The sequence below is a fragment of the Hylobates moloch genome, unplaced genomic scaffold (assembly GCF_009828535.3).
Source record: "Hylobates moloch isolate HMO894 unplaced genomic scaffold, HMol_V3 SCAFFOLD_14, whole genome shotgun sequence".
Lineage (NCBI taxonomy): Eukaryota > Metazoa > Chordata > Mammalia > Primates > Hylobatidae > Hylobates > Hylobates moloch.
Genome location: NW_026652289.1, coordinates 70,579,474 through 70,602,814, shown reverse-complemented (window position 1 = coordinate 70,602,814; position 23,341 = coordinate 70,579,474). Strand labels below are relative to the sequence as shown.

Genomic DNA, 23,341 nt, shown 5'->3' with positions numbered 1-23,341 from the left:
GGAGGGAGCAGCCTTCAGGAAATAAAAAGAGGCAGTGGGATTGTTTATGATGGAAAGAGGCTCCAGATACGGCATCCCGGGAACACTGATTCTCAGGTGGGTGGAAAGCATTAACATTTTACCCATATTCCTCATCAGCTTCTGAAAATAATCACGTCTGTTTGCACTTTATTCATTATGCACTTCTGTTTGCACTTTATTCATTATGACTTAAGATTTCTCTCCCCACAATCTCCTTCTATGGTAGAGACAGGCTCATAGCAGGTGGCCAAGGAAGCTGATAGTCAATACCAGGGACCAGGAAGGTCGTGACCAGTCCTGGAGGCCCCAGGCTGTACTTCGACCTATAATAGACAGGGAATGGGAGTAATATCACACCTCTGCTCTCCAGGACCATTGACACTTGGATATTAGCGCTCTGCCTGGAGACTCCTTCACTCCAGGGATCTCCCTGGGTGCACTCGAAGAGCCAGACAGCACCAAATTAGGGGTTTGATTCTGGGTCAGGAGATGGAAGATCAAGTTGTGCAGCTGGGAACTCACCTTGCTGTTCTGGGCTCTCCTTCCCCTCGTGTTGGGCCCATGCAACTGCTTGTCGCTGCTCAGGACTCAGAAAGGCCATTTGCTCAGGAGTGACAGCCACAGCCTGAGCACTGGTGAGACTAGATAGTTGGGTGGGACTAAACACCACCTGGGGGCAGGGGTAGGAATCAGTGCATGCATGTAGTCCCCATTGGGCCCTGGCTCTCCTGTGGTCACCCCAGTCCATTAATACTTACAGCAAATTTAGGAGGAGGGATGACAGAAATGGCAAGAGGAGTAACACCCTGGATCTGTTGCCGCAGCAGTGCTGAAAGAGCCAGGTCTGGGATCCCAGCTGTTGAAGCAAGTGGCATCCAAACATTGTCTTAGACTGACTTTCCCTCTCTTCAAACCTATAGACCTTCTCTACTCCCAAAGTGCCCTACTATAGACCTTTTCTAACTACTCCCAAAGTGCCCTATCATAGATCTCCCCCAATATGGCTCTAGCCCCTTATTTAAACACCCTTTCAGGCCCCCACCTTAAGAATTGCAGGGCAGTCTTCCATCCAGTCCACCCATGGTATAGAAACCAAACCAACTTGCACCAGCAGTGGCCCAGCTCCCCACCTGCTATGGTGCCAATTTCAGTGAAGATCTCAGGCCCCCAGTTACTGATTGGGCCAAACCCACCAGGCAGTACAAGGAGGTGGGCCAGAACCTCCAGTTGTTCTTCAGAGCACTGGAGATGCAGGGTGCCCAGGAAGAGAGCTGCTTGGCTGTAGAACAGTGGGAAGGAAGGAAGAAGAATTCGGCTTCAGCGAAAGGGCCTGTGGTCATGAGACAAAGGAAGAGATGGCTTCAAATGAGTTCCCTTCCTCCATGGGACCAGACCTTCATGATCCTTCTTTCCCCAGTAAGTCCACCTTTACCTCAGCACCACCACCCTCAGCCCCTTCACAAGTGACCTAAACTCCCAACTGCTGATGTGCTGGAGCTCCTCTGGCCGCAGTCCACAGAGAGTATAACCCAGCGCTGTCAGATGAATGAAGTCCAGGTGGCTCACATGCCGACCACTCTGCCGTAGGAAACTGGAGACCACAATGCGGAGCTGGGGTGGGGGTTGGGAGCAGAGGGGAAGGAGAAAAGTTATGGAGAATTAACGGACAGGGAAGTGATAGGTGTTACTGGGTTATATTCTGTTACTATTAAGACCTAAGGAGTCATGGGGAAGGCTGAGGACTCAGAAAAGGATAGAAAAAGAGGAAGCCTCCAGGAAAAGAAGTAGGAGACAGTATTATGTGTCCAGGGCCTCAGAGTGAGTAAATCAGAGTCCTGAAGGTCACTAGTAGGGGTTATTAACAAAAGATAGAAAGAATGACCAGGTAGGGTCACAGGAAAAAATTCCTTGGGCTTTAGATGATCTATAGGGCTGGGTCTGTGGGATAGGTGTTTGGGAAGCAGTAGGGAGGAGGAAAAGTGTTACCTGAGTGGAGCTCCAGCCATCTATCTGCCCCAGGGTGCTCAGCACTCCCCAGTCCACTAGGATCAGCTCCTGTAGTTCCCGATCTCCTAGACCTATTAAGAGCCTACCGAGCTGCAGGATCTGCTCTGGACGAAATCCCCGGGGGGGACCCCACAACTAGGAGAAAGACAGGAACAATGTGAGTGGAAAAGCAGTGGATTGGGAGTCAGACTGCTGGGTTTTAAGTCTTGCCTCTGCCCTTAGCCGTATAACTAGGTAAATCACTTGCCTTTTCTTTAGTTTCCTCCACATAAAATGAGACAATTGCCTTACAGTTCCTCTGACTAAGGTGTTTTGAAAGACATTACGGTCAGTGGAAAAGAAGAGCAAACTAACTCTAGTCCATGAGTTCCACATTTTTATGTGCATCAGACACAGAGATGCTTATTAAAACACAGATGCCTGGGGCCCAGCACAGTGGCTCACAGCTGCAATCCCAGCACTTTGGGAGGCTGAGGTGGGAGGATTGCTTGAGCCCAGTTCAAGACCATCCTGGGCAACATAGTCAAACCTCATCTCTACCAAAAATACAAAAATTAGCGAGGTGTGGTGGCGTGCACCTGTAGTCCCAGCTACTTGAGAGGCTGAGGCAGGAGGATCATTTGAGCCCAGGATGTAGAGGTTGCAGTGAGCCAAGATCACACCACTGCACTCCAGCCTGGATGCCGGGTGACAGAGTGAGACTCTGTCTCACACACAAAAAAAAAAGCCGATGCAGATGTCTGGACTCTTTCCCCCAGAGGCTTATTTTTTAATTTATGAGACAGGGTCTTGCTCTGACACCCATGCTGGAATGCAGTGGTACAATCTTGGTTTATTGCACCCTCCACCTCCTGCGCTCAGGGGATTCTCCTACCCCAGCCTCCCGAGTAGCTGGGATTACAGGCATGCGCCGACACACCCAGCTAATGTTTTTTCTATTTTTAGTAGAGATAGGGTTTCACCATGTTGCCTAGTCTGGTCTCTGACTCCTGGGCTCAAGCAATCCACCTGCCTCCGCCTCCCAAAGTGCTGTGATTACAGGCATGAATCACTGCGCCAAGCCTCCCCAAAGGTTTTTATTAAGTCAGTGAAGCATGGTAATCTGGTACTGGCACTGTTCCCATGCTCAGTTCAGCAGCACATACCCAAAAAAATTGGAATGATACAGAGATTTGCATGGTGCCTGCGCAAGGATAACACACAAATTCATGAAGCATGCCTTTTTTTTTTTTTTTTTTTTTGAGATGGAGTCTCGCTCTGTCACCCAGGACGGAGTGCACTGGCTTGACCTCAGCTCACTGCAAGCTCCGCCTCCCAGGTTCACGCCATTCTCCTGCCTCAGCCTCCCAAGTAGCTGGGACAACAGTTGCGCACCACTACACCCGGCTAACTTTTTTGTATTTTTAGTAGAGACCGTGTTTCATGGTGTTAGACAGGATGGTCTTGATCTCCTGACTTCGTGATCTGCCCGCCTCGGCCTCCCAAAGTTCTGGGATTACAGGCGTGAGCCACTGCGCCCAGCCGAAGCATGCCATTATTTTTTTAAGAAAGAAAGAGGATAAAGAAAAAAAATCTGTTCCCTTGATGATTGTGATACGCATTAAAATTTGGTAACCACTGCTTTAGTCCCTCTATTCACTATACTCTCTTTCATCAATATTTGTCTCCCCTCACCTCCTACTTGTGACCCAAATCTTCTAACTCTTCTATCTCCTGCTTCCCCCACCTCTCATCCAACTCTCCATTCTCTTCGTGTCCTACATCACACCCCAACAGCTTCCTCATGGCCAACCCCAGTTGCCTCTCCATCCCTAACCTGTTTTGCTTTGCCCATGGCTGCCCGCAGTTCCTCAGGCCCAAGTCCTGGGTCTCCTGCAAATAGTGTCAGGCAGTCCTCAAAGTCTGAGAGCTCCATCTCTGCAATCTGGGTTGCAGACCAGGCTGCTGGGAATGTCCCTCGTATATCTGCACAATTTGGCACGGGTTCTGAAGGGGGAAGGCAGGGCCAGGAAGTCAGTGTAGTAATAAAATATGCCCAGAGAGATATCTGTAGATAGAATGACTCTTCCAACCTTTGGAGGATGGAGCACTGTGAGAAATAGGGATCAAAGGAGTATTACAGGGTAAGATGTATAGGGCTTAGAAGATAATAGAACAAGAAGTGATTGGAGATGCCAAGACTTTTATAGATGGAAGACTGAGGATGTTGGTCAAGGATTTAATGGTAGAGCTGAATTTGAACCCAGTTCTCTAGCCTCACAATGTCTCCTTCAAAGCTTCTAGGGATCTCCCCAGCAGAGAGCTCCACACTTAGCCGAGCTAGAGTTCAGTCTAGAGCAGACACAAGAGAGCAGAAAAATGGAAGTTCTGGGCTAAAAGAAAACTTAATAGTTTACACACTCCCAGAGCTATAGAATTCTAGAACTAGAAGAGACTTAAAGATTATCCCTCTAAACTCTTTGCTTTATAAATGAGAAAACCCAGTCCCAGAGAAGAGCACATGTAGAAACCAGACCGTTTGATCCTCCCTGTACATACTGCTGGACATGTAAGTATTTGGGTAGTTTCACCTGGAAGATCCTCAGCAGCTGGTCGCACCACCCCTGCTACCAGAGCTGCTTTCTTGGCAGCAAGCTGTGGCCCCCTACACAGCTGTCCAACTCTGCTCTGCTCCCAGCTCTGCTGCTTTTCTAGAAGCCGCTCCAGGGTCTCTGGACCCAAGGCCTCCTGCATGAGAAGGTAGAAGGAGAGTGGAGAGATCTGGACAGATCAGGGCCTGCTGCTATAGCTATAAGTCCAAAGTCCTGTCTCTGTTTTGCAGTCTCCCCCTAGATCTAGGCTTCATATCCTTTGCCCTCTTTGGCCACGGGTACCCATAACCAGCTCACCAGTCCCCTCTATGCATTGACTCCCTTCCCTTCTTCCTTCATCTCACCCTGGGGATCAAGGAAATTGCCTCAGTAGACAGAGTGAATACTAGGCGTCCAGCTTGCTCTACTTCATCCTGGCTCCACAACTCTGGTTTCCTGGGGACAGGAAGAAAATCGGGGGCTGGGGAGCTAAGGGAACTGTGAGGAAAAGGAAGGTGAAAAGAGGACATGCTAGGATTTCAGACACAGGGCTCCAGGGGACCTTAAGAATATGGAACAGGCTGCCCACTGATGATGGTGGTTGAGGGATTGCATATAGAATGAGTTAGAATCTGAAGTTCTCGAAGGTCCATACCCAAGAACAGACTCCTGCAATAGCAGCCATCCCAGCTCTGTGGCAAATGTCTCTCCTAGGCAGAAGTCTTGCAGCTGACTGAGATGGGACAGAAGGATCTGTAGGGGGATCTGTCGTGTGCTCTCTATCCCCAGGAATCCAACCAAAGGGCCTAAGGTCTCCAGCACTTCTCTTGAGACTGGAGTCTTCTTTGGAGCCTGAAGAAGAGCATCAGAACTTGGACAATGCACTTCTGACTCAGAATACCAGACACCTTGATCAAGACACCAAGCCCCTTGACCCTCCCGCCCTCCTGCTCCCAACTCAGCACCCTATGATGCTCACTACCTTTGTTCACTTTCTGAAGCAATGAGCCCACATAGGAGCAGGCAGAAAGACTGAGAGGTGGACTCCAAGAGATTTCTAGGACTCCAAGAGGTATGGACAAGTAACATGAAGCATATTATCAAGGAACAGAAGCCAGAGGCAAAACAGGGGACAGTCCTTGCACACAGGAACCTGTTTGGCAGCAAGAAAGCAAGAAGTATAGGCTTGGGGGACAGTCAGAGAGCATTGTCTGAGGAGCAAGAATTGCCCAGGGCAGCAAATCTGAGTCTGGTAGGGTGGACTCTTACCAGGTTTTGTAGTGCCCTCTCTGCCAGGGCTGCCTGGTGGAGTGGGGTCAGTGCCAGCAGCTGCTCTGGAGCTCTTTGTACCAGCTCCACCACCAACATAATGGATTCATTGGATAGTCTGTCCATCAACTGGATCCTATTATAGCAATTTGACAACAACAGTATTCAGTTGGAGCTGGGCCAAGTCGAGAAGGGACCACAGAACCACACAGTCCCCAGCTACGATGTGACCCCAGACCAAACTTAGTGAAGTTGGACAGGAACTGATAGTAAGCAGCTCCAGGGCCAATTCCCACCATCAAGCTTGAATGGGGGAGAAAAAGGGAGCAACATATTTCTAGTCTTCCAAAAAAAAAAAAAAAAAATCCTACCTGATCTAATGGACTCAAAAGCTCCAAATATTAAGTACCATTAACATTTCCCCATTTTATAGATTAAAAAACTGAGGTTCACAGAGATCAAATGTTGAGGTCTCTCACTCCCAATTCCCGTTTTTTTTCCACACGACCACCCTTCCTCTACTTGTGAAGAGGTCCCTTCTTGTTTGTACGTGCTATACAATTTACAAAGTTCTTTCAGGTGTTATCTCCTTTGATCCTACAACAAGACCTGGCCTCACTCCATCACTCAGGCCAGAGCACAGTGGTGCTGTGATCTCAGCTCACTGCAACCTGCACCTCCCAGGTTCAAGCAATTCTCGTGCCTCAGCCTCCCAAATAGCTGGAATTACAGGCACGCGCCACCATGCCCAGCTAACTTTTGTATTTTTAGTAGAGATGTGTTTTGCCATGTTGGCCAGTCTGGTCTTGAACCCCTGACCTCAGTGATCCACCCACCTTGGCCTCCCAAAATGCTGGGATTATAGGTGTGAGCCACTGCACCCAGACAAAATAGGTGTTTCTCTTATCCTTCTTTCACAAATGAGGAACTCGAGTTTTTTGATGCATGATCTAGGATCTTTCACCTCATCTGTAACCTTTGGATTCTAAATCATCTCACAGAACCCACATATTTAAACAGATCTGAATGGCATTAAAAAAAGTAAAAACAGGCCTGATGCGGTGGCTCATGCCTGTAATCCCAGCACTTTGGGAGGCCGAGGCAAGCAGATCACGAGGTCAGAAATTCAAGACCAGCCTGAGCAACATGATGAAACCCCATCTCTACTAAAAATGCAAAAATTAGCCAGGTGTGGTAGCATGCGCCTGTAATCCCAGCTACTCAGGAGGCTGAGGCAGGAGAATTGCTTGAACCCCGGAGGCGGAGGTTGCAGTGAGCCGAGATGGCACCATTGCACTGCAGCCTGGGTGACAGAGCGAGACTCCGTCTCAAAAATATAAATAAGGAAATAAATAAATAAATCCCTTTTGCCCAGAAATCAGAGGTGATAACCTGTACCCTACCTAGCATTACCAGTTCTGGAACTGGGCTAAGTCATACAAGAGCTAAAATCTGTGGAAAGGCCTATAACAATGTAAGAATGTTGGGAAGCCCAGGTGGGCAGATCACTCGAAGCCAGGAGTTCACGACCAGCCTGGCCAACATGGTGAAAGCCCGTCCCTACAACAAATACAAAAATTAGCCTGGCGTGGTGGTGCACACCTACAGTCCCAGCTACTCGGGAGACTGAGGCAGGAGAATTGCTTGAACCTGGAAGATGGAGGTTGCAGTGAGCCGAGATCACGTCACTGCACTCCAGCCTTGGTGACACAGCGAAACTCTGTCTCAAAAAAAAAAAAAAAGTAAGAATGAAGTCAACTGCTTTTACTCTCCTTCATCTCCATATTTCCCGGGAAGACTGTAACACCAGCATTTTCCTATTCTGACTTACAGTGCAGATGGCAATTGGGTGGTGGTAGGGGTAAAACAAGAAAAGCAGCATATGAGTAAGATACTAATAAATTTCTCTATGGGTAGGGAGGAGCGTTGGGTTCCTATAGCCTTTTCTTCCCACAACCTGTATATGAACGTCCTCTACAACATTCCTGCCATGGGGCCATCTGGTCTAGACTCGAAGAGCTCCAAGGACCAGGAACTCACTACCTTAGTTTTTCTTATACTATCTAAAAATCTGATCTCTGTTAACTACTCTTAGTCTTGCCCAATGGGGCCACTCATAAATATGACAATCTAATTTCTACTTGATAGCCCCTCAGGTATTTGAAGGCACTTATCACATTTTTCATATATTTTTCTCTCGATCTACTCCTCTGAACGCACTAAGAACACAGTGCCCTGAGCAAACTACAATCCTCTGGGGCAGAATTGGAGCATTGCCTCCCTCACTTCAGACACTCTATCTCAATCTCCATTAATGTGGACTAGGTTATTGTAAGATTACTTGGCAGGCTTCAATACAGTGTTGCCACCCTCAGCTGCCCCATGCTGGAGCATATTCTGGGAACCAGTCAATACGTAGAGCAACTTTGAATAAAATCCTCTGCTTTGGGCTATAAATGATGTCAGGGAACTACCGGAAAGAAAAACCGCCTCCTCTAGGATATTCCCTAAGGGCAGATCTTCACCCCAGATTGAGCTTTCTGAGGGGCCAATATCTCTAGCTGCAGTACTTACGGTAAGTCCAGGAGTAGCTTGCTATCCAGCCCATTCAGTTCTGGCCCTAGAGTTGTCCATTCTGGTTCTGGCATTGTCATCCTCCGCTTTAGCTCTGCCCAGATACAGGCCCTCTGTAGGGAAGCAGGGTGAGGCCAGAGCAGAACATAGGAGCTGGGTTCTATACCTAGGGTCCCAGCCTCCCTGCTCCCACTAATGTCCAGGCACCCCCTCTCACCAGGCTCCCTCGAACTCTAGTGGGCAGTTGATAGATCATGTGCACCACTTCAAGGAAGTCTACCATGGAGTTGATCTGCTGCAGAAACTCACAGGACATGCCTCCTGCCAGGGTGCCCAGAGCCCTGTGGGTGTGTGAGTGGGGAGATGCTCATTCAACACATACAACAGCCTGTTTGCTCCTTGATATCAGTACTCTCAGCACAAGTACAGATGTTCATTCACAGCAATTTATGGTTTGAGAAATGTTTTTACGTAGATATTCTCATCAGCTCCCCATAACATCACTGCTGTTTATCAGAGAAAATAAGGATTTACGGAGGTCAGGTGACATTCCCAACATCATTCTACTAGAAATGTGGTAAACTGAAACTAGAGCCATGTCTTAGATTCTGAAGCCCTTGGGAGGCTGAGGCGGGTGGATCACCTGAGGTCAGGAGTTTGAGACCAGCCTGGCCAAAATGGTGAAACCCCATCTCTACTAAAAAGACAAAAATTAGCTGGGTATGGTGGCACATGCCTGTAATCCCAGCTACTCCAGAGGCTGAGACAGGAGAATCGCTTGAACCTGGGAGGCAGAGGTTGCAGTGAGCCGAAATCGCGCCACTGCACTCCAGCCTGGGCAACAGAGCAAGACTCTGTCTCAGAAAAGAAAAAAAAAAAAAAGATTCCGAAGCCCATTGTTCTTTTACTGTGGGTGTAAGTAAAGTGATACCTTCTTATTCCTATTTATTCTTGCTTGGCCAGTGCCTCTGAAGTCACCCCGATGTAAACTAATAGTAGCAAATGACTGCTGGGACTTTACAATGGACCAGGCACTGTGTTAAATATCTTACATGACTTACCTCATTTAATCTTCACAATAACTACCTATGAGGCTGCTGCCATTGTAATTCTCACTTAAAGAAGGGAAAACTGACACAGGGAGGTTAAATGACTTGCCCAAGAGCACAAGTAGGTGACAGGACTGGAACCTGAATCCAGGTTTTCTGAGTCCTTTGGCTCTAGTCAGGATAGGCATGGCACTGTGGAAGGACAGGAGGGCAAAGGGAGGAGCTAGGAGAACGTCCATGAGGCAGGGACTATGCATCATTCATCCCTATATCCCCCATTCCATATCACATGGTGCCTGGCACATAGTAAGCACTCAAAAAAATGTTGGTCGAATTCAGCCCACTGCTCAACACAAGTTACTCACTGTAGATTCCTGAGGGTCAGGTTGGTGGGTACTTGCATCTTCTTCCAGAGAAACTGTGCCTACAAGAGAAAGAAAGATGAGCCACTTCCCAGAAGAGACACTGTCCAAGGATACCCCCTAGAGTGGAGAGGCAGGACTGCCTTGGACCCAGTCCTGCCTCTTCACTCTGTGGGACCCACCAGCCTCCCACTCTCCCAGATGCCCACTCTTCTCTCAGAGAGTGAGAAAGAAATGAAAGAAAAGGGAAGGAGAAAAAAATAGAAAAGCAAGTCACATTATAAGGGATACTAGGGGGCTGGGTGCAGTGGCTCAGGCCTGTAATCCCAGCACTTTGGGAGGCCAAGGCAGGAGGATTGCTTGAGGCCAGGAGTTCAAGACCAATCTGGACAGCATAGTACTCAACATAGTGTCTCCACATAGTGTCCACATTTTTGTATTGTCTGTCTCTATAAAAATTTTAAAAATTGGCCAGGCGTGGTGGCTCACACCTGTAATCCCAGCACTTCGGGAGGCAGAGGCAGGCAGATCACAAGGTCAGGAGTTCGAGACCAGCCTGACCAATATGGTGAAACCCCATCTCTACTAAAAAAAAAAATTAGCCGGGCATGGTGGGGGGCACCCGTAGTCCCAGCTACTCGGGAGGCTGAGGCAGGAGAATCACTTGAACCTGGGAGACGAAGGTTGCAGTGAGCCAAGATTGCGCCTCTGTACTCCAGCCTGGGCGACAGAGCAAGACTTTATCTCAAAAAACAAAAACAAAATTTAAAAATTAGCCAGGCATGGTGGTAACCACCTGTAGTCCTAGCTATTCAGGAGGCTGAGGCAGAAAGATTGCCTGAGTTCAGGAGTTTGAGGTTACAACAAACTCTGATCATGCCACTGCACTGCAGCCTGGGCAACAGAGTGAGACTCTGTCTCAATCAATCAAATAAAGGATACTAGGGATAAGCTGGCCAAATAGGGCTGAGGGATAGGTAAAGAATGTAGACTACACTGAGGCAGGAAGTTCTGAAATTAAGTGGGGAGAATTACCTGCTGCTCAGACCAGGGCAGCTCCCAGTAGCGTCTTTGATTTGCCAGAAGAGCCGAGGAATCCAGTTGTAGCAGCTTTAGTGGGAGCAGAGGAAGCAGGCAGTCTGGCCAGGTGGTGGGAATAGGCTGCTGGCGGCAATGGGTATAGCAGTGTAGTGATAGGTGAGAGAGTCTGGACTTAGCACTCAGAGAAAAGGAACCATGGGGGTGAAAAGGGACCATAGCTAGGACAGAAGTGGAATGGCATTTGCCACTGTAGCGATAAACGCCTAAAAGCCTCACACCGCAGGCTGCTGTGGTCAAGTGTTGCTGCTAGTTAGGCACCAGGAGAACAACGTCCCTTAGCTTCTCTCAGCCTTGGTCTTTTCATCTGAAAGCAGGGTGGGTGGCCTGGAAGATTATTCAGGCCCTTCCAGCTTTGACATTAGTCTAGGACAATGTGAGTGGATCATGCTGTCCTGCATCTGGCACTGGAGAGGGCTGCTAATGGGCACAGAGCTAACCAGAACTCTCAGGGCCACTGCAGGGTAGTGTGGGAGGCAGCAGCAGCCATATGAAACTGCCCCAGAATGGGGAGAGGAGCTCAGTTCGGAGATCTCACACTTACCTGACCAGGGATACACACAGCTGGACCAGCACCTGTTGTACCCATATTTTTCACACCATCTTTAACCTGCATGAGAATTGGTTGTGTGTGTGTGTGTGTGTGTGTGTAAGTGGGGAGGTATGAAAGGCCTTCCCTGGCCTCAGGGAAGATGCCTTCCTCCCAACCAGAAAGAGCCGGTATTCCTGATTATCTCATCCTCCTTGTCACTCTCATACCCGAAAGGTCTGCAGCAGTGCTGCGGTCTGGCAGGCTGAGAGGCGTGACAGTTCAGGCGCCAGGCAGGAACAAGCCCCGACCAGGACTCGCCTAGGGATGGCCTGGAGTGTCTGGGGGCTGAGGCCTGGTAGCAGAAGGTGCAAGGAGCAGAGTTCCTCCAGGGATAGCTAAAGAGCAAGAGAGACAAGAGGCCTGAAGAAGAAGGGAAGGGTGGTGGGGAAGACAGCAATCACAATGCAGCAAGGCAGTAAGTATGAGGGGAGCGGAGAGAGAGGAGGGGCAGATGCAGGAGCCAGGTTAAAAGGGGATAGAGACCTCTGGCGAGAGGCTGAGAAGTTGCTGCTACTCACATCGTGACTAGGAAGGAGCCGTCCAAGCAGCAGGACAGCCTGAGTTGGGATGGGACCGAAAACAACAGTTCTCAGGACCCAGCAGCCAGGTCCTAAGTGGGTTCCTAAGGCAAACCCTCCAAAACTTCCCGCTCCCTCTTAATCATCCCCAGTAACCATCCTCAGTGACTCAGGTCCCTTCTTGATCTGAGGAAAGGGAATGAAGGCGTCCTCCTGCAGACAGAGTTTACCTCTACTGTTCACCCAGGGAAAGGAGGGGCTGGTTTTATCCCTGAATGGGATTCTCTTGACTGGCGCTCAAGCGGGGATGGAGGGTACATGCCAGGGAGTGAGACAGGCAGACCTGAGCAGGTGTAACACTAGTTCCCTGCAGGACAGGAAGCATGGCTCTAAGCTGGGGCTCTGACAGCTCCTGCAGGAAGCGGAGGCCCAGCTGAGGGAAGAGAGGGGCCCAGACCCGCAGCTCCCGGGGGCTCAGCACCGCTCCTCCAGATGAGCGCAACACACCCAGAAGTTCATATGCCACCTGTGACCAAAGAAGGTTTAGGACTGGAGAGAAAAGAGATGAACCTTGAAGTTCCTCTCTAATCCCACATCTGAATTTCCCAGGGCCTGGGCTAGGGTTTGGAACTAGGGATTGGACTGGAGTAGATTAGGTTCAAAATGGCAAAGGGCATGTTTGGGGTGCCACAGACCAGATAGAGAAGGGCCAGGAAGAGGTGGCAACAGATAAGAATGGCCATGGAGTAAGGAATGGAGGTTGCAAAAGTGGGATGGGGGGCTGGCACCACTGTGCTCAAGTTGACACAACGGGAAAGCCATCCACACAGACCCAGGGGAAGCCTAGAGTCTTGTAGGTTTGTGCTGAGGGGCTCACCCGTCCTTCTGGGCTGAGGGTCCCGTTGGCTGCACATTCCAGCAGCCCCCGTTCTACCGGCCCCATCGGATCACTCAGGGGCACTAGGCTCTGCAGCTCCTCAGGGCTCAGGAAACAGGCGAGGGGCCCAAGCCTGAGGAGGGCATGAAGCTGACCTTTGTGTGGTCCCTGAGACTCACACTAAGGCAGGCCTGGCAGCAGACAGTGTGGGTACATACACTGGGCACTCTGACCACTACACCATTACACAGGGGCACCATCTATAGACCTCTCTCCTGGAACTCTACGCTGCCTGGGGCCACTGCCTACCCTCTTGCCCCTTCCTTCCTAGAACACCGAACCACCATGACAGCTGTACCTTCCTCTCTCTACTTCTTCCACTCCTGCCTTGGTTACTGATCCCACAACTCACCTGCGTACCTGCTCCTCACCATCCTGGACACTCTGGTTTACCAGGCTGCGCAGCACATGGCGGGCATGCCCTGGCCCCAGACCTGCTGCTGGCCAGCTATCCTCCAGGGCCTGGATCTGAGATGGGGAAGGTTAGCTCGCACTGGGGGTCACTGTAGGGTTCTTGCAGGGAGGGGCCACTGAGAGACATGCCATTGACTCTCGTCCCCACTAGCAGAAGATGGGCCAGTCAAGTAAAGAAGATGATTCTCATACCTGGTGAGGGCTGAGCTTCAGAAAGTTCTCCAGAGGGAGGTGGGGGAGCAGGGGCAGCACTGCCCACAGCAGCTCCTGGGGCCAGGCAGGCACTTCCCCAAACAGTTCAGGGGCCAGCAGTCGCTTTGCCAGAGCCTCCTTCTGTTCAGGCCTCATTCCTGGGCTGTAATCCCGGATGGCAGCCAGGCTGTGAGGAGTCATGGGTCTTAACCCTTTGTCTTCCTCCAAACTGTTTTCCCCTGACCCTCTGTAGCCCTGCTGTCTAGATAGGAAGGAGACCCTCCCCGGTTTTTTTGGTTCTGTTTTTTGTTTTTTTAAGATGGAGTCTCGCTCTGTCACCCAGGCTGGAGTGCAGTGGCACGATCTTGGCTCACTGTAACCTCTGCCTCCCAGGTTCAAGCTATCCTCCTGCCTCAGCCTCCCGAGTAACTGGGACTACAGGCACCCACCACCATGCCTGGCTAATTTTTGTAGTTTAATAGAGACGGGGTTTCACCATATTGGCCAGGCTGGTCTCCAACTCCTGACCTAGTGATCCGCCTGCCTCGGGCTCCCAAAGCGCTGGGATTACAGGCGTGAGCCACCGCGCCTGGCCTCTCCCTGGTTTTAATAGAGAGGAGCTCTCTGATCCTTTTGTAGTTCATTAGCATGATGACTGGGTTTTCACACTCAGGCGTGAGATGTGCCTCTCTCAAACCTTGTTAGGATGTTGGCACATTACCTGTCTGGCATGAAAGAAAAAAACAGAGAGGAGCTCCGGAAGGGGCTGCTCCAGGTGGATGGGGTTGGCCTGACTGTGACAGGAGTAGGAGGAGTAGTGCGAGAACCTTACACACTGTCGTTGGCTAACAGGGATGGTGGGAAGCGCATCAGGTCAGAGACAGCCAAGAAAGGGATGAGTGGTGACAGATCAATGAAGAGCTGGGAGGTGAGGCGCGGGTACCGCTGGAGCAGCAGGGCTGTCAGGCGACCCAGGGCCTGCTCCTCGGATGGTGGTACCTGTAGGGGCACAGGAATGGATTCTGCCTCTGGAGATGCCCAGTATCCCTGCCATTTCCTCTCTGGAGTTCCTCCTCCCACTAAGGCAAGCCCTCTGAACACTAGGCTCCAGGTGCCCTTGCTCCCCTTTCTCTATGCTCACCTGCAGCTTCCCCTGCAGCATGAGTGTCAGGAAGCCCTGTGCAGCCTCCCTCTCTGCTGAAAGCACCAGCTGCTGGAGGTTTTCTGGGGGCATATGCAGGTACGCCTGCGAATAGGAGGTCATGGTGGGTATGGCCTCACGGGGCAGGGACCTCCAGCCATGGCTGTCACCCAGCCCACCCATGTGCCCTCCACCTGTTACCTGCACTAGAATCTGCAGGGCCCAAACACTCTTTTCCCTCTGGAGCAGATCCCACAGCACAGGCTGGTGGGAAGAAAGACAATATGCCAACAGAGCTGTCTTCTCTGTCTCTCCTGCAGCTCCCCCAGGCATTCCAACTCCACTTGCTGGGATGCTTGTCCTTCATCTCAAGTGTGATTCTTCAGATATTAAGCTCTTTTAGGTCCAGGATCATATCTCTAATTTCTCTTGTACCCTCTCCCATGCCCGGTCCATAGTTGGCTCAATTAATACTTGTAGACCTGAACCAAATACTATGAGACGATCTAATTCCATTTTACTGGGCCCAGGGTTTAAAAAAGGTGGCCCCAACATGGAGTAAGGAATCTTTATATATCCTACAGAACCTAGCAAAGTGCCTTGCATATAATAGGCACTCAGTGAATGAATTATGGTGTTTAACATATTCTCACCCCTCCATTCTACAGACTAAAAACTGAAGCCCAGAAAAACTAAATGAAATTGCTTGCCTAAGATCGCACTAATTTGAGGCACAGTTGAACCTAGAACCAAAGTCTTCTGATTGGTAGTGTCCCTGAATCTTTCTCATTCCTGCGTTATCTTCCTGTATTCTGCCAGCCTCCAATTCTCACTCTCTAGGGGAAAAATTAAGAGTCCTCTAACTTGATCCTTTTTCTTTCTGGTGCAGAAAGCAGGAGAGTCAAAGAGCCCAAAAGAATAACAAGGTAATATTTATTGCACGTTTGTGTATCATGCACTGGGCTAAGCCCACAGCATGTATTATCTCATATACCATTATCATCCCTAGTTTATAAATGAGACGAGAAAAATATTGCTCAGAGAAGTTAAATAACTCATTCAAGGCTGGTCACAGAACCAAGATATGAATCCAAGCCTGTCTGACTCTAGAGCTGTGTGCTTCAACTACTACCCCACACTACTGCCTCTGAGTATTCGAGGAATTCCCCTAGAGGGCCTTCTCACTGTTCTAGGAGCTTTCCCTCTGGCAGAGCACTCACACTAAAGCAGGCCAGCAGCTCCATCTTGCTTACACCAGAGCTGGGGTTGACAGTGGGTTCAAAGCCTGATGGAGTTGGCTGCTCCTCCTCTCGTTCCAGGTATTCCCCAATCGTCCGTAGCACACTGCGCCGGCCCTCTGGGCGAAAGGCATCCCAGAAGGAGCAGTTGTCTGGGAGACTGGAGAGCAGTAGGGCCCGACCCAGCATCCCCTGGGCCTCAGTGCCCACAGCCCCTGGACCCAAGAGGAAGGTCAGCAGGCGGAGGAGATAGTGTAGGCGTGTGGGGTGAGCAAGGGCTGGGACAGAGGACTGACAGCGTGGCAACTGGGATAGCATGCCAAGGAGGAAGGGGCCAGGGGTCAGACAGAGTGGGGATGGTCCCAGTGGTGGCAGAGAGGGCAGAAGGGGGCCCAGCAGCCCTTCTAGGAAGCAAGTGTCATTGCCCCCACGACTTATCCTGCACTGGCCTGCTAGCCAAGGCCACAGGGGCACCAGGACTTCATACATGGTGTCATTGGCACAGACCATCACCAGGAAGCTGCCCCCATCCGGGCAGCGTTCCCCACAGGGTCCAATGTGGCACGGTGGGGAGGCAGTGACATCTGGGGTGGGGCCCTGGCACACATGCTGGACCCAAGCCTGGTTGCTGGGGGGCACAGCCTGTAGACTTGCCTCCCCACACAGTCGCTCAGCCCACAGAGTCTCATTCTCCAAGAAGCAGCCCCAAAAGATGTCTGGGGTGAGGGGAACAGGGGGCAGGCCTTCAGGGCAGCTGGTAGGGGGTGGGAGCAGGCCAGCACAGAGCCGCTTCACCAGGCGGCGGTTGGAGCCAGACAGGGCTGAAAAGGACAGGTTACTGCAGATCGCATCCAAAAACTCATCAGGAAACTGGTCATGGCAGGCCTGTAGCCAGCCTTGGGCACCTGGTGCCCAGGACACTGCATACCACACAGCTGTCTGGCAGATGGCAGTGGTGCTGGGAGGGGGCTGTGGAGTGGCAGGCTTGGTGTGCTGGCAGAGCAAGTGGATGGAGAAGTTGGAAATGCTGTAGGGTGGTGCTGGGCCTGAGCGGTTCTCACAGAGGGCCTCCACAGCGATGGCTCGCCGTTGGCGTGGGCTGATGTGGGCTGAGGGCTGAGAAGCTCTGGGCAGAGGCACGCCCGTGCTCAGGCAATGAAGGAGGGCAGGGGGTGGGGGTGGTGATCCAGACAGAAAGCCCAGCGCCTGGACATCCCAGGAAAGGTTGTGCCGGATGCCCCTGGGTGCAGAGGGAGGAGCAGGCAGGATCTGGTCAGTTCACATTTCCTCCAGCTGAAGATTCTGACCCTGACCCAGAGCCCTCAAGGGGCATGGCAAGCATAGGCTTTTCTATAAGTGAGGTCCCTGAGAGTTTAGGCATTACTGGTTGAAATGCTGCGACAGGGCAAAAAAGAGAGAGCTGCCCTGCCAAGGTCCAAAATCACCTAGGAGAAGCCCCAGCTGGAATTCTTTCTGTCCACCTGGCCCCCTTCTGTCTCCTTTCTTCGTATGCTTTTAGATAGCTTAAACACAACCCTCAGCGGGCCTCATGTTAGGAAATCTGCTCAGCAACTCAATATGTCTAACTATTGTCTGGCATTGTTGTACTGAAGTAGTAAGGCGGTAGAGGAATCCAGCTGTGTCCTTATTTTCCAAATCCCATCTTTACTAGCTAACATTATTAAGCACTATGTGCCAGCACTGTTGTAAGTCGTTTGCATACACAGTATCAACTCATTTAATCGGGTGCAACAACTCTGTGGTAACTAACACTATCATTCTCATTTTATAAATGGGGAAACTGAGGTATAGAAAGACTATGTAACTTGCTCAAAGTCATATGGCTAGGAAGAGGTGGAGCTAGGACACCAACCCAGACAGTCACACCCCAAAACCACTAAACCACACTCCTCCCATCAGTTTTCCTCTCTAGAGGCTGATGTCTTCAGCTCTCCACCTCCAGATTTTCCAGGCCCAATCCCTCAGAACTGGTCCCTTATTACTTACCATAAGAGCAGTTGTTGAAGGTTACCTAGGAGGGAAAGAGTAAGGAAGAAAACTACCCCAATTTCACTTTCCTTGCCCTGCCACATCCCAGTCCCAGCCCTGGCCACACTCACCTCCATGGCACTGCCCATTGGCATCAGGCTCTGGCTGCCCCAGAATGGAAAAGACCTCATCCTGCAGGGAGTGGGTGACACGGAGCAGCCCCTCCTGAAAGGCAGCATAGAGGGGGGCCCCCACTGTGCGTAGCAGACCGCCCCAAAGAGCCCCCTCAGAGCCTAGCTCCCCTGTTGGGGTAAGCAAACCCAACAGACCCTGCAAAAAGTGAGGAGCTGCCTCCATCCCATCGAGGCCTGTGGCATTGGTGGGGTCCACACTGGGCGGCACCTGCACCAGACCTTGCCAGCGTGTGCCCTCTAACAGCAGCAGCAGAGAAGGCAACCAGTCAGCAGCCAGGATACAGTCAGAGGGCCCATCACGGGTGCACGGGGGCCGAGTTGGGGTAGGGGGGGCCCCAGGAACTAAGGCTCCCAGCAGCACCTCCACAAGTCCACCCAGCACGCCTGCCTGGTGTACCAGGAAATCTCGGGGAGTCTGCTCCTGTCCCAGCAGTGCCAGCATATCCCCTAGCAGCCCTAGCATTGGCTCCCAGTCGGGGCTGCCTCTCAGTGTCACTAGAAAATCATGGAGCCGGAGGGCAGGCAGCTGGAGAGGTGGGGGCTCTCCTACTGGTCCTTCCCCCATTCTCCCAGGCTCAAAGGAAGAAGAAATGTTGGCCAGGAATGTAGAGAACCGTGAGCGGCTCAGGGAGCCCTGGGGAGCCTGGTCCAGAGTGGAGAGCAATGACTTCAGGAAGGAGAGACCAGAGTCCAGGGAATGAGGCCCAGTAGGGGCCAGAGTCACTGTAAGGAGAGAAACCAGAGGTCACTAAAGGAGAGGAACATAGAGCCCATCTCAACCCTGCCCCTGAGCACAGTTCCCTACCTGGATCTAAAGATGAGGTGAGGGGTTGGTGAGCTGAACCCCTTTCATTGGCCCACAGTAAGTCTTGGCTTGCTTTTCTTAACTCCCATTTTTTCCTTTTGCACAAGTCTCTGCCTCTCTCCTTTGTCCTTCTATCTAACAGGTTCACCTCCACATTCTTAAAGTCTTTTTCCAGCCACCCTCCTCCTCATCCCCAGTTCTGCTCACTGTTCTTCTCACCTGCAAAGGACAGCAGCAGCAGCAGCAGCAGCAGCAGGGGGCAGAGGCTCAGAGCCATGTTTCCAGGTGAACACTGGTACCGGAGGTGAGTTCTGGTTATTCTCACCTTTGTGAGATAGCCAGGTGAGGGCAGGGCACTGCAGGCAGCCTGAGGCTCCACTGACACTGTAGTGTGGTCTTTCAGGAAACAATATATGTAACCTGACAGCAGGTTTGTTACCTGAGCCGCTGAATATCTGATCCTTTGGCTCTGGAGAAGGGTATGCATCTGTGAGAGGGACCAATGATAGGGGATCCCAGGGGCCCCTCAGAGGAACCTGAGGAGATTGCTTGAGTTAGGAGCCAGTGATGCAGAAAGGAATAGGCAGACATGGACATGGAGAACTGGAGACCAGGGGTGTAATCTGGGGTTCTGCAGAAACATAGAAAACAAAGAGGATATGAAGGAGCTAAGAAGCAAGTAGGATTTGAGGAAATTGAGGAAGAAAAGACCCCCAGGAGAAACAAACTGGGCAGCAAGGTATAAACAGACGAGAGGTCCAGTCCAAGGACGGAGAATTCAGGAAGAGGAGAGCTGCTTTCGACTACTACCCAGAACCACAGAGTGTCAAGAGCTGAGCAGTACCCCAGAGATCACATACACCAAACTTTTTCACTTATCGATAAGGAAACAGACCCGGAGAAATGTGATTTGCTCATTAGGCCATTCAAATGTTTGGGTCTTTCTTTCCCCCCTGGAATCCCCTATCATTTGGTTCTTTCTCTGCGGCCTAGTAGGTGAAAGCCCTATCAAAAACTCAGCTGAGAAGACAGAAACCAGATTAAATCACTACGCACAGGGACTGATCTCCCTACACACAGAACTGCTCATGGAACACAGAGAGAAAGAGATGTCATTCAAAATAATCTGGTCTGGTCAGGGTTAGAAGTCTTTTCTGTTGTTGTTTTTGTTTTTTTTCGGGGGGGGGGGGCGTTTGAGAGGGAATCTCTCTGTTGCCCAGGCTGGAGTGCAGTGGGACTATCTGAGCACTGCAACCTCTGCCTTCCGGCTTCAAGTAATTTTCCTGCCTCAGCCTCCCAAGTACCTGGGATTACAGGCACGTGCCACCACACCCAGCTAATTTGTGTATTTTTAGTAGAGATGGGGTTTCACCATGTTGGCTAGGCTGGTCTTGAACTCCTGACCTTAAGTGATCTACCCACCTCAGCCTCCCAAAGTGCTGGGGTTACAGGCGTGAGCCACCGTGCCTTTTTTTTTTTTTTTTTTGAGATGGAGTCTCACTCTGTTAGCCAGGCTGGAGTGCAGTGGCACTATCTTGGCTCAATGCAATTTCTGCCTCCTTGCTTCAAGCGATTATCCTGCCTCAGCCTCCCAAGTAGCTGGGGACTACAGGCATGCGCCACTGCGCATGGCTAATTTTTGTATTTTTTGTGGAGATGGGGTTTCACCATGTTGCCCAAGCTGGTCTTGGACTCGTGACCTCAAGTGATTCATCCACCTCAGTTTCCCAAAGTGCTGGGATTACAGGCTTGAGCCACCACCCCAGGCCAAGGTTAGAAGTCTTTTCAATTCTCCATCTATATCTCCCCAAAGGCCTTCACTTTACACCAACTCTAAATAGCAATTCAACACTGAAGCTATACCCAAACTTTTATTCTGTCCTTCTTTCCCTAGAACCCTTCCCCATTCTCTCCCTCGAATCCACACATGGAACTTCATTATTAATGTGCTTCTGACCTAGAAGATTCACTTAGGATCACAGAGTTTTATTTTTATGTATTTATTTATTTAGAGATAGGGTCTTGGTCTGTGGCCCAGGCTGGAATACTGTGGTATGATCCTAGCTCACTGCACCCTCAAACTCCTGGACTCAAGCAATCCTCCTGCCTCGGCCTCCCAGGATCACAGAAAAGACTTGAGGAATCCTCTGGTAAGAACTTCTCATTTTATAGACAGGGGAATTGGAGCCCAAAGAAATGGAATGACTTAACCCAGGTCACAAAGACAGCTGGGAGCAATGATGGGATTTTCCAAGGCAAATCAAAAGTTGAGATCAGTGAAATGATCTGTTGTGTAATTTTACCAATATTCCCTTTGCCCATCAAGGATACCACATCTAGTCTAAAAAGCAGACAGATGAATCCGAGGGAGAATACGACCTGAGTTCCCAACAGCTTTGTGGTTCCAGCCCATCCTGTAATCCTTCTGAATTTCTGCCCTTCATTCTGTAACAACGCTCTTATAATAAATTATCCTTCTTTCCTCATAGGGTAGCAAAAAATGAGATGGTCTAGGTTCAAACCCTGGTTCCAACATTTACTAGCTGTGTGTCCTGGGGCAGTTTCTAAATCTCTGTTTTTGGTTTTTTGGGTTTTTGTTGTTGTGGTTGTTGTTGCTGTTGCTGTTTTTACTGTAAAAAGGAAAAAAATCCTAGTGTAGAGTTTTTGTGAGGATTAAATTAGATAATGCATTTAAAGTACTTAGTGCAATGTCTAGCATTCATTCAACAAAGATTAAGCACTTATTATGGGCCAGACACTGGTACAGAATAAATATTCACTCAATGTTACTATTACTAGTATTAGAATAGCTCAAGATGACTTTTTCTACTCGAAACTAAAGGAGTTCTAATGAATACATAAATGATTATCTGGAAGTTGTATCTTGAGTGAAAGACCTTCAGAACAAATATGGAACTAGTTGAGTCAACCAGAGAGAGAAACAATGAGGATTCCCTCAACTCAGGATGAAATTTTCCTAGCAGTCCACGTTCTGCTGTTGTAAGCTATTGATTAAGCAATTCTCTTGCTGCTAAAGATTCAGACTATGTGCAAACTGAGGGCGAAGTGCTTAGGGTTTATGGCAAATATACCAGGATATTTGAGTGTATTGGTTATTGCTTATAATTTGATAAAGTTCAACAAGAGCGAGACAAGTTCCAACCTACAGATGACCAAATGGAAACAGAGAACAACCAGCAAATTTAAATTACAAAGGTCCAGAACAAGAAATTAATCATATGTCCTGCTAAAATGAAATGGATAAGACTGGTGATAACTGGAACACTGTGATCTGCCAGTTAGAATGGGTATACCTGGGAAAAGTCATGAGAGTTGAGAACTCTGAAACATCCTCACTCCCCAAAACTCCCACAGGACACACTCTGCCTGACAAGAACAGATACCTCCCTAGCCGGTCGCAGTGGCTCACGCCTCTAATCCCAGGACTTTGGGAGGCTGAGGCGGGCAGATCATGAGGTCAAGAGATTGAGACCATCCTGGCCAACATGGTGAAACCCTGTCTCTACTAAAAAATACAAAAAATTAGCTGGGGCCGGGCGCGGTGGCTCACGCCTGTAATCCCAGCACTTTGGGAGGCCGAGGCAGGCGGATCACGAGGTCAGGAGATCAATACCACGGTGAAACCCCGTCTCTACTAAAAATACAAAAAATTAGCAGGCCGTGGTGGCAGGCGCCTGTAGTCCCAGCTACTCAAGAGAGGCTGAGGCAGGAGAATGGCGTGAACCTGGGAGGCGGAGCTTGCAGTGAGCTGAGATTGCGCCACTGCACTCCAGCCTGGGCGACAGAGCAAGACTCCGTCTCATAAAAAAAAAAAAAAAAATTAGCTGGGCATGGTGGCACGTGCCTGTAGTCCCAGCTACTTGGGAGGCTGAGGCAGAAGAATCGCTTGAAACTGGAAGGCAGAGGTTGCACTGAGCCGAGATCACACCACTGCACTCCAGCCTGGGCAACAAGAGCAAAACTCTATCTCAAAAAAACAAACAAACAAAAAGAACAGATGCCTCCCCCTTTTTTTTTTTTTTTGAAACTGAGTCTCACTCTGTCGCCCAGGCTGCAGTGCAGTGGTGTGATCTCAGCTCACTGCAACCTCCACCTCCCAGGTTCAAGCAATTCTCATGCTTCAGCCTCCTGAGTAGCTGGGATTATAGGTGTGTGCCACCACGCCCAGCTGATTTTTTGTATTTTTAGTAGAGACAGGGTTTTGCCATGTTGCCCAGGCTGGTCTCAAACTCCTGAGCTCAGGCAATTCGCCTGCCTCAGCCTCCCAAGTGCTAGGATTACAGGCATGAGCCACCATGCCCAGCCAGATGCCTCCCTTTGTAAAGTACAATTATTTTTCTCTTTTTTTGG

General features: G+C 50.2%; 1 protein-coding gene and 2 non-coding genes across 14 annotated transcripts; 2 read left to right on the top strand and 1 right to left on the bottom strand.

Annotated features, from left to right (window-relative positions):
• Positions 1 to 115: 115 nt before the first annotated feature.
• STRC (stereocilin) lies at positions 116 to 19,523 on the bottom strand. 12 transcript variants are annotated; one of them, XM_032175412.2, is made up of 29 exons: positions 19,190 to 19,523; positions 18,103 to 18,888; positions 17,990 to 18,014; positions 15,965 to 17,222; positions 14,946 to 15,008; positions 14,745 to 14,849; positions 14,436 to 14,602; positions 13,604 to 13,790; positions 13,350 to 13,465; positions 12,938 to 13,070; positions 12,404 to 12,586; positions 12,061 to 12,099; positions 11,710 to 11,877; positions 11,495 to 11,560; positions 10,888 to 11,013; positions 9,856 to 9,914; positions 8,659 to 8,782; positions 8,442 to 8,554; positions 5,868 to 6,003; positions 5,254 to 5,450; positions 4,964 to 5,054; positions 4,599 to 4,755; positions 3,845 to 4,014; positions 2,008 to 2,163; positions 1,490 to 1,632; positions 1,152 to 1,300; positions 780 to 877; positions 544 to 691; positions 116 to 344 (listed from the first exon to the last, which is right to left on the bottom strand). In XM_032175412.2, the coding sequence occupies exons 1-29, from the start codon at positions 19,455 to 19,457 to the stop codon at positions 256 to 258; spliced, it is 5,520 nt and encodes a 1,839-aa protein (XP_032031303.2). In that variant the 5' UTR covers positions 19,458 to 19,523; the 3' UTR covers positions 116 to 255. The 12 variants fall into 12 exon arrangements, 9 of the variants coding, with proteins under 9 accessions (XP_032031303.2, XP_032031308.1, XP_032031307.2 ...); XM_032175417.2 differs by lacking the exon at positions 19,190 to 19,523 and adding an exon at positions 18,971 to 19,177; XM_032175416.2 differs by lacking the exon at positions 544 to 691.
• On the top strand, positions 3,151 to 3,256 carry LOC116482670 (U6 spliceosomal RNA). Its single transcript, XR_004251946.1, has one exon. It is a non-coding gene; the product is annotated as a U6 spliceosomal RNA (small nuclear RNA).
• LOC116482814 (small nucleolar RNA U13) lies at positions 14,231 to 14,334 on the top strand. The gene has a single exon (XR_004252076.1). It is a non-coding gene; the product is annotated as a small nucleolar RNA U13 (small nucleolar RNA).
• Positions 19,524 to 23,341: the final 3,818 nt, after the last annotated feature.

What these genes read in the sequence shown, in the direction of transcription:
- STRC (XM_032175412.2), bottom strand. Translation starts at nt 19,457, where the DNA reads ATGCATACCCTTCTCCAGAGCCAAAGGATCAGATATTCAGCGGCTCAG. An exon ending in CTGTTAGCCAACGACAGTGT is followed by an intron (nt 13,791 to 14,435) that starts GTAAGGTTCTCG and finishes GACTCCTCACAG; the next exon opens with CCTGGCTGCCATCCGGGATT. An exon ending in AGAGGGCACTACAAAACCTG is followed by an intron (nt 5,451 to 5,867) that starts GTAAGAGTCCAC and finishes GCTCTTCTTCAG; the next exon opens with GCTCCAAAGAAGACTCCAGT.